The 10,715-nt window shown below is 39.9% G+C and overlaps 2 protein-coding genes across 2 annotated transcripts; one reads left to right on the top strand and one right to left on the bottom strand.

The window, feature by feature from the left end:
• The first annotated feature begins 1,217 nt into the window (after positions 1 to 1,217).
• LOC113005820 lies at positions 1,218 to 1,678 on the top strand. The gene is made up of 2 exons (XM_026141704.1): positions 1,218 to 1,417; positions 1,501 to 1,678. Exons 1-2 carry the CDS (start codon positions 1,218 to 1,220, stop codon positions 1,676 to 1,678), a joined length of 378 nt encoding a protein of 125 aa, XP_025997489.1.
• A 6,690-nt stretch (positions 1,679 to 8,368) lies between these two features.
• On the bottom strand, positions 8,369 to 9,911 carry LOC105204279. The gene is made up of 2 exons (XM_011173334.3): positions 8,584 to 9,911; positions 8,369 to 8,438 (listed from the first exon to the last, which is right to left on the bottom strand). The coding sequence occupies exons 1-2, from the start codon at positions 9,909 to 9,911 to the stop codon at positions 8,369 to 8,371; spliced, it is 1,398 nt and encodes a 465-aa protein (XP_011171636.3).
• Positions 9,912 to 10,715: the final 804 nt, after the last annotated feature.

Genomic DNA, 10,715 nt, shown 5'->3' with positions numbered 1-10,715 from the left:
TGCAAACGTTGGAAGGTCGAAAAACGTTGTCGCAGCATTTGGGTCCGCTCGGTTAAAAGTACATCGGCGAGTTCCTCAGCGGTAGTGGATCGGAGAAAAGTATAGACACCATATATGGCGTTCGTCTCGTCAGGGACGAAATGATGCTTGGTAATAAAAAGTTTGACGTGGACATCAATGATAACATTATTATCGATGGCGTGCGATACGTTGGCACACCCGGTCTTTATGAGTTGATTTTTAAGAGATTACCCGATGATTTTCTCTATAAGGAGGACGATTTGCAAAAGTACAAGAGCATATTGTTGGCTACAAACGTACATAGACGCAATTACACCGCGCAAAGTCGACGGGGCAACAGAGGATACAGGTATAGATACGTGATTGCGCCATTAACGTCAATTGAATCTACACTAAAGAGAAAGAATAAATCCGGAAAGGAAATTCCTCGCGCTATGATACTAAACGATAATAAGATCGATTACGCGCACTGGGACGATCCCAACGAGCTAGTGGATCGATTGCGATTACTCGAAGCTTCATATAGAGCGGGCAACGACGCTCATGGCAACGAGATGCTGTCCATTATCGAGGAACTTCGTGAGGCCGGTATTATTATAAATTAAATCGTGTACCCGCGAAAGGAGTCAGACGAGAGACTGACTTTGTTTGAGAAAGACGTGCGAACATTGTGTTAAAAAAAAAAAAATGAGTGGCAAGGAGGAACGTGGCCACGGAGTGACAAAGACGGGTACGAACGTCTGACGAATGATTTCGAACGGTTCTTAAATAAAAATCGGACGATTCAAGAACGGTTGACAGATAAATATCACACGGCTCAGGATCGTTATGAAAAGACTCAAGACCGTGTAAAGGATGGATATCGAACGGTCGTAGACCGGGTGAAGAATGAGTATGAAAAATTATCTAATCGACAGAGACCGGAAGACAAGGAATGGTTACTGAAGGATGATAGAAAATAAACAAAGCTGATATACATTACATCGCGAGTTTACACACCGAAAACGTGAGTTCATCGAAGAGAATTAGCTCCGAGAAACGACGCCTCGTCGAGGAATTGCATGCATCTGCTCGAAGACATTTTCCACGAAGACGTGTTATAATCAAAGGGTTCGACGACTCGTGGCAAGCGGATATCGTCAAGATGCGTCCGTATTTGAATATTAACAAAGGTCATCATTATATATGTACTTACCATGATCGATGCGCTGAGCAAATTTGCATGGGCAGTATGGATGAAGAGTAAGAGCGGAAAAGAGACAGCTGACGTCATCGCCGAGATAATTCAGAAGAGCGGAAGATGTCCACGCAACTTGCAAACGGATATGGGCAAAGAGTTTTACAACGCCGATGTACAGAAACTCTTGAGAAAACACCATATTAATCATTATTCCACGTATTCGGTGTTAAAAGCATCGATAATCGAGCGCTTCAATAGAACTTTGAAAGATAAGATGTGGAAGATGTTTACGTTGCAAGGATCTTACAAGTGGGTCGACGAGCTGCCGCGTCTGGTTTCCGAATTTACAACGACACGCTGCATAGAACGATAGGCATGCGACCTGTGGATGTAACGCCGGCGTCGGCTAAAAAGCTGTTGGACCCCGTGTATAGTCACGTTAAGATCGCTGCTCCTGCAATTCAAGGTCGGAGCTAAGGTACGCGTGAGCAAGCACAAGACAATTTTTGAAAAAAACTTTACACCAAATTGGATCACTGAGGTGTTTACGATCGTCAAAGTGCAAAGAATGAACCCCGTCACATACCTCCTCGAAGATTATCATGGAACAAGCATCGCGGGCGCTTTCTACGAACATGAATTGCATCAAGCGAAGTATCCAGACGTTTTCCTTGTCGAGAAAATTTTGAGAAGGAAAGGAGATAAAGTCTACGTGAAATGATTGGGATTCTATGGAACGCATAATTCGTGGATATACAAAAGAGACGTTGTTTGATTTTATACACATATATATTTGTAAGAAAAAACATTGTAGAAACGATATAAATGTATTCAAAGCAGCGTTAAATACACACAAACGTATATAAAAGAGCGGAAAGAATATACTCGTACTAAGACACGCAAAATTAATCTACATTAAATGTTATTACAACAATAACTCACGCACAATTGTCGCCTTTCATTTTTTTTTTTACAATAAGTCACACAAAATATCACCTTTTATTGTTACAATAATATTAAGTCACAAAATATTATCAACTTACATTGTTATATATTGTTTAATAAGTCACGCAGAATCAACTTAAATTAGTAATAAGCATCGCATTAATTGTTTTATAGTAATACACAATGTTATAAATAAAGTATTAAAGAGTATAAAAAATGTGTTACGATGGTATACGCCTATGTCCCCAAGGTAATGTTTCAGTAGAATCAGGCAAGATGTAACGCTTGTCATCGAACGGGCTGAGAGCAATCTTTTTCTCTTTGATTGTGTGTACATCGTGGAGCTTCGAACGTATACACGCTTGCTGCCGAGTCATTTCTATCCCAACGTGCAAGCAACGCGTATAATCTTCAAACGTTATAGTTCGTTCTACAACGCTATTCTTTACATTTTTCGCCTTTTTTGTATCTTTTTTCCCTTCTACTTTCACCGCATAAATTTTTACTCTTAGCCCTACAAATTCGGTCATAATCTTGCCGCAATTCTTGTTTTTCATTAGCCCTAAAACCTTTTTATTCGCGAGGCATATTCAATACGTTGTCCGCGGGATAATCGCTCGTATCGTATCTCGCGATATCACGTTTCATATCCATGTACACATCGTCACACTCAATGACATAGATGAGACTGTCTGTGTCTGTATAGAGTATCTTACATTTATGTTTATACAATGACAGTATATAATCGTAGTGAAATTCATAAAAGCAGATTTTCGAAATGTCGAAAATACACATACCGACATATATTGGTTTGTTAAATTTTATCGATAGTTTACGCATCTCTATGGCAACCAGATTTTCTGCGAAAACGCTGCGACTATGAAAATTCGGAGCAGCAATCATGGCCTCTGCCCCATAACGACCTTCCCATTGCATTACTAATTTTATATTAACGGGATTACGTACATTTTCCATGGTTTTACCGAAAACTGCATTATTCATTAATTTGTATAAATTTTTCTCGAAATCATTTTTTGCGTTCGTTCGAAACTGTATTTAATTCTATACAATCGCGGAGCCAGGTGGATTGAGCGAATTGAAGTACGCGATGTATCTTTACGATTCGAAGCCCGTGACGCGTGCACTGTTGAAGATTGCGGTAGTGGATGACGTAACGCTTTTTATCATGCACTGTCGCTAGTAATTTTTTCTGCCTTGACCCTGGAGGCTTATCGTTTGAAGGACAAAACGGTAAGTCACTGTGTCGATCGTGCAGCTGATTCTCATATGCAAGGTCGACTTTCAGTATATATCCGGTGTCCGAGTCAAATGGGATCGCGTTTACATCAAAATTGTCAACGTTTTCGACCCATTTAAATTCACCGTATGGCAACGGTTGACACATTGCCCACCCATACAGATTGTTCACATCATTATACATCAAATAAGTCGACGGTTTTGACGGATCGTACGATTTCATGTACTTATTATTAGCCTTCGCATATCTGCCCGAACACTGGCTTAAACCGCCACGAATTCCACGTTCAACGTAAAGTAGCATTTCTATGTCCGTAAGCAACTCGAATCTTATACCTGTTTTCTTCAACATTGCATCCCACGTGTAGCCTGGCAATGTATAGTAATGCGCAGGGTTCAAACCGTAACTCTGCATGCTTTTGTCGCGAAAGTTTTCGAATATGTCGGCTAATAATAAGACATCTGTTTTCAAATATAAATCGCTGTATTCGCCCAGTGTTTCAATTGCGAACCGTTACGTTCTCGGCATGAGCGTAATCATGCTCCGATACCGTCTGTCCGCTCAGTGAACTGTAGAAAGATTCGCGCGGTGGTAAACGCGTTTCTAAAAGCTTTTCGGCATCATCAACGTACTCGTACGGAAAAACGCCTTTGCGCGTGAGGAGTTCGAAATCCTCGTTTGACAACGTGGAAAATTCGGAACGAGTAATGTTTAATTGTTCAATACCTAGAAACGACGCCAATTTTTTGTGACTCGCACTTAGGAATTTATATGAGTCGATGAATCGAAATCGTATACAATTTCGTACTTCGCCCGATTTTGTTTCTACACCGGTAGCTGCGACGTGTTTAGTAAACGAAATATATATTTTTTTTAAATCGGTAGTAGGTCGATCTTGCCTTCGAACGCGGTAGAAATTTCTTTTATTATAAAATGCGCGTCGTAACCGCTCAAATTGTGAAAAACGACTGGAATAACGTACGTATTCTTATAATTTAAATTACATTTATTATGGGCAGGACCGCGATGCTTGCCGGTCAAATGACAGTGATCACGCACCCGCCGATTATCAAGCCACTCGTTACGGGTAAGGCCCGTATCTGATATAAACGGTTTTTTGCATATATGACAATTCGTTGCGTTTAAAAATGCCTCTTTCTACTGTATAGTTAATTGTTCCATTGGAATATTGGCGGATATTCGAGCTTTCTTATCGTGTGCAAGATTTTCTAACTCTTTCGCGAACCACGCGACGCAGTCCTTATCGCGGCGAAAACGATACATCGATAACGCGTCGTTGTACGAGCATTTAACGTAGTAAGCTATGCTGTATACCTCGTGGTGTTGATACGCGAAACTCGACGTGTTCTCTGTTTCGTTCTTCTCCATCTTCTTCAATACGCACTCCAAATCAGCGTAAATTACAAATGGGACGCGCTCCTTGTTGTTGTATGAGTCGAATTCTAGCCATTTCTGGTCTTCTCTCGGTAATATGATGGCGCAGTCATTTATTTTCTTGCACTCCGTTTCATGCGATTGCAATTTTTCCTCTAAGTGGAAGTAATGCAGGCAACTGTAATAAACAAATTATTTTTTTACTAAACAATAATTAAAAGTGTGAAAGTTTTTTTATATTATTACACTTACCGATCGCAAATGTACTTTCTTCCATCATGTTTGTTTAGTTGTGAGCTGACCAGTCGTGACAGGTTCTTAATCCACGCAAAGTGGCCGTGGGTGACGTCGTGTTCATCTTCCACATAGAAGAGATTGACATGTTTCCCCTTCTTATCTTCGGTCAGTCCTAACGGCACAACGTATTCTATCTTTTCTTTTTTGTCCAATTCGGTTGTGTACACATTCACAGACACGTCGTTTAATCGTTCAAATTTTCCAATGTCTTTTACTTTTATTGGAAATTGAATGTCTTCAAACTTTAACACAGTCGAATAATGTGGATACGGCGACTCCCGTTCTGCATGATTTTTGGCGGGGTACAGGGCAGCCACCACCGACCACGCGAAACAAGCATTGTCTTGTGATTGCACATTAATTATTGCACGCTTGTTACTTGCTTCCTTCGGCATTTTGATGTAACATCCCGCGTGCATGGGATTAAGCTTGTTTATATTCACCATCAAGTTTTGGATTCGGTGTAACGCCCAGCCGCTATCGCGTTCTTGAAACTCGTCGAGCATCGCTAATATCACTTCGATTACACGCTGCTCGTACCATTCGCGCAAATTTGACGCTCTGTATAGTTCACAGTTCTTCGTCGCGAGAATTTTATTATCGCGGTCGTCACGAATGTTTACAAATTTACCGTTGAATACGGTATTCACCTTCACATTTCCATGTTTCGCGATAGCGTCTCGCCCTTGTTCGATCACCAAATCACTAGCGTCTTCCAAGAAATGCCGCGGTTCAATATAATCGGCGTTTATGACAGCACCCGTAAGAATACATGACTCAAACGCGGCCTCGATCTCGCGCCAAATGAGTGATCTTTTACCACTGGTGCTAGCGCGCGCAACACTTCCAACGTGCACGAAACGTCTTTCTAATTGCGCTTTTGCACCCGCGAGTCGCGTGATTCTCGCCACTATGTATTGTCTATGTCCGACGGTGAGTCGAGGACGTTTGGCACTGCTACAACATTCTTCGAGATGTGCGAGGCACTCTTCGCATCGTTCCACCCATGCACAACACTCCTCTTGAGTAGCGATCTGCGAGCATCGCTCGAGCAATTCGCGTTCAATATTCTCCATTTTTCAATTATTAGCACGAACTATACGATGTCTCGGAGCACACGCAAATTTTTTATTTACATGAATTACAGTATGTGCAGAACGCGATATTGTTCATGATGTAAACTTCCAAAAAGCGATTTGTTATTTCCAACCACTGATCTTCTGGATCCAGCAAAATTTCTTCAACCGCCGACGATAGATTCGATATGCTTCAAAGACATCTACTGATGTCCGAGCGCTAATTACATATCTATTATACGTTGTCTTTTGTCTGACGAAAAATTGCATCATCTAGCGGGGGCATGAAAGATTTATTCCCACCACTCGAAGATCCCATAGAATATTCTGGATCATTCGTATACATTTGCATCAGTGTGTGACACTCTTTAGAAATCTCGATCGAGCAGAGGGAGACTTGCGCGCGGTGCATACTTGCAGCGGTGCGTGCGAACCTGTCCATACGTGTTCAAGGCTAATGATACATCGTACGATTCGTCTTCGATATAACTCGATACCTTTATGATTAGCCGCCGTCAAAATACATGTCAAGGCCATGCCTGAGAGCTGCATCGGCAAATATAACTTGAATAAAGAATATTCTATATCTCTCGAACGGTAGGCTAAAAACTTACGAGACTTGAAAAGTTATACGTAGTGGAATACTGCCTTCCAATTGGATCCAGGAAGAATAAACTATTAGGTAGAAAATATTTATAATATAATATAATAGTAAGCACATGTGTATATTACAATAGAACGGTGAGCATTCAGTCAAGGCGTACGCTTCGATGTAATTCGATACCTTTGTGATGAGCCGCCGTCAAAATACACGGCAAGGCCATGCTTGAGAGCTGCATCAGCAAATATAATTCTAATAAAGAATATTTTATATCTCTCGAACGTTTTTTTATTTTCTCTGTCCGCCGATTTCGCGCGCTGGCGCGGGCGTCGTGCGCGGGCGCGGGCGGCGGCCCCGCGGAAATCGCCGCGGAGGACCGCCACAGAAAACGCCGCGGAAATCGTCGCGGAAATCGCCGCGGTATTTTAAGGATGTATTGCACCTATTTTCAAAGCGCTACCAAGTGGATAAAAATTTGTGAGAATGTTCTTTTAGTCTTCCTGATGTGCTACAAAAAAGTAGAAACGAATCCACTAAACGGTTGCTGAGATATAACGATTTTAATTTTCACTGATTTTACACGTATTCTTATGGGAAAAGACGATTTTGGCGGAAAAAACAGCTAAAAAAATGTTGAAGGAGCGCTACCAATATTTTGAATTTTTTTGTACATCTAGTATACGAATAGATGAAAATATCTGCCAAGTTTCAATTGTCTTCACTACACCGTTTTAAAGAAATAAATTATAACTTGAGATAATTGTGCTGTTGGCACGAATGTATCTCGATGGCTCGTGAAAGCGCGGCAACGTCGTAATCAGCTGGGCAAGCGAACATAACCTATGGCTGTCGCTACACGTATATCTATGCTTTCTACTACTTCTAGCTAACTTTTTGTCTCCGTTGCACTCGTGAAGAGATAGAAAGGGGAAATGAGAAACATAGCGGGATTATGAATATCAAATAACGCAAGAAAAATTACACAATAAGAAGCAATAATTTTGCAAGAGTAAATACACACAGGTGTGTTTCTATATTATTTTTTTCAGTTTTAATAAGTGTCATATTATCAATACATGTTCACTTACAACCACAGTATGCATAATAAAAGTATATTCAGTATACATAAAAGACTATATTTTTTCATAAACTAGGACAATAAAAACAAAATAAACTGTATTAAATAATCTCTTTGGTTTTTCTTTGGCAAAATTAATCTTTCTCTTGCCGTAAAAAATCAATAATTTTATTTATTGATTCTTTTTGAATTTTTTGTAAAGTTTTTTGTTTGATTTTTGTCTCAAGAAATTCGGCAAGTCCGTCAGCTCCACACAGTGCATAAGAATTTTTTAAAGTTTTCATATCGAGTTCAGCTAACGCCAATTTCTTGCGGACTGATAAACCAATATTTTTCATAGCTGCTAATGTTGACAGAATTTCAGTACTTTTCTGCTGAGTATTCCATATAAAAGTATGTTCGGAGAAAGTCTTTGAATTTGTTAAAAGTTGTTGCGTCGTTATCTTCAACTTATTTAGTATTTTAGACAGGATCACACAATCGCGTGACGCATTGTGAGCTCCAACGGTAGAAATGTTCAATGCATTTGCCAATCCGCTAATTGAGCATGCCCCTTTTCCTTTGCGACCAGTACTATTTCTAATAACCTGTAACGTATCAACAAAACTATAAACTACTTCGGAAAATTCATTTTCTAGAGAACATTTTATGACTTGTTTCATAAATCTGGGCCCATCAAATGAAAGATTATGTGTAGCAATGCAACACTTTTTTCCGAGCGATGTTAGCCACCCATGTAAGCTTCCCAACGCAGCTCTTATCGGCACAGATGGAACTTGTCGACCATTGTACATGAGTTCTCCGTAACAGCTCGTTAGATCATTCGCCTGACTGGCACTCACAGAAATATCTTGAACCGGGTTAACATAAATATCGAACGAATTTTTGCCATATTTTGCGGCAATTTGGAGGATGTCGCAATTCATTTCGAAGCCGGATGTTTCTAAATCTAATAGAACAATAGCAATGTCATTATTGTCTTCTTCCTCTAGATCTGTCTTGTCTTCCTCTGCAAGTTTATTTAAAAGATCGACATTGCTCTGATAAGTGATGCCTTCGACGTTTTCCTTTCTATGATGTAAAGCCGCCCGCAGCTTTTTCAAATGCATACGTCGTTTCTTGTAAGCTGATGTCTTCATCAATTGCCGTCGCCTTTGGAGAATTTTTTGTGACGCTGCAACATGTCGCGAATGGTGCTTGCCCGGCGATTTGCCCAGCTTTTTCAGTATCGCTTGCGTGTATCCTTCCCCGATGTTTTTCTGGCCAACTGTGCAAGCGAATCGGAAGTCGGCGGACGCAGTTTTACTGTAACATCGAGATTTTGGAGCTTTGCTAGCCATAGTTGCGTTTAGGCTTTCGTTGGTATTACTCGATGCACCCGCTGAAAATTTTACGGCATTATTGGCCAGCTTGTCAAAGATTTCTCGAAGTGCCTCGAACAGTCCCGGCTCCCGAATTCCTCCTGGAATGATTCTGTGCTCGTAATTTTCCTTGTCCTGAATGAAACCACACCAATGGCCACATTTACTATGGTCGTTTATAGCGTGGTACGGAATGTTACGGACTGCATCAGCCATCGCTCTGCTGTTACCTTTATTCTGACACATAGCGTACGTGAAGCACCGGTGGAGATATGTTATGCAGTTTTTTGTAAGTTCTTTATGGTTTTTTTGAATCGTGTATAATCTTTTTTTGACGCCGTTTGATGTGTGGTTCATATCGGATTGTTTCACGATGGAATGTTTGCTGGCAGCTTGGCATACTGCATTGGTTGTGCTGTCATCGTCTCCTATGAGTACACCCACTTCTACATTTTGGGCCCTAAGTATGCTGCTATTGACAATGAGTTTCTTAGCGACGTGAGGCTCCATAGCTTTCGCCGAACCATCAAAATTTTTGCGGCAATCGTGATCCGGAGGTTGATCGGTTGCATTGCATTTTTTGCACATCCGATTACATGTTGAATAATCTAAAATCATTCCGCTACGGTGACCAACAATGGCACCGAAGCCATTCAAGCTGTCGTAATTTCGACCTGCACCTCGCGTACTCCATCCCATATCGTATGACACCGCGGATTACATCGTTGAAAGTAACAGTAGGTTCTTGTTCAGGTTCGGATTCAATACAGGTAGGAATAGGATCATTTTGCGGTCGAGAATTAATTATAAAATTGGATTGGAACTGTTCAGGCCTGAAAAGAAGAGTAAATACACATAGGTTTGTTTTTATATTATCTTTCTCAGTTTTAATAAGTGTGTAATTAGGATTCGAAGAGAGCTTAGATTACATAATACATTCTACATCGAAGAACGTTGATCAAAATAATTATTATTTATAAATAATTTAATTTGTAAATAATCTAATGTGTAAATAACCTAATTTGTAAATAACTAATTTGTAAATAACTGTGATTTGTAAATAACCTGATTTGTAAATAACCATTGAGAATATAAAAGCCGAATTACTTTATGTTTTCAAACAGTAAACACAAATTGAATGACTCATATTTACAATTAGAATTCAAAAATATGAATATATAAATATTAACGTAAAATATGCTATTTTAGAAAAGATGTAGTCATTTACAATAACTTTTCGATGCTCTCAGCATTTTCGATAGTGAGTTTTCTTTCCAGCGCAGTGGCTTCTACGCAACTTTCATTCGCTACTTCCTCCGCAGCAACTCCCACTTCTTGTTCATATTTTTTAAATGTGTTAAAATTCATACATGGTACGTTCATGCATGCTAGCATTTTTTTGAAGTGTGTCCATCCTAAACCACAATGTAGGATACCTGCAGAGCGAAAAATTCAATATGTACAAATAATAAATAATAATTATAAAATTAATAACAATAGAAG

This window comes from Solenopsis invicta, chromosome 8, assembly GCF_016802725.1.
Source record: "Solenopsis invicta isolate M01_SB chromosome 8, UNIL_Sinv_3.0, whole genome shotgun sequence".
NCBI classification, from domain to species: domain Eukaryota; kingdom Metazoa; phylum Arthropoda; class Insecta; order Hymenoptera; family Formicidae; genus Solenopsis; species Solenopsis invicta.
Note: the sequence above shows the minus strand (reverse complement) of the source record. Positions and strands in the feature narration are given on the sequence as shown.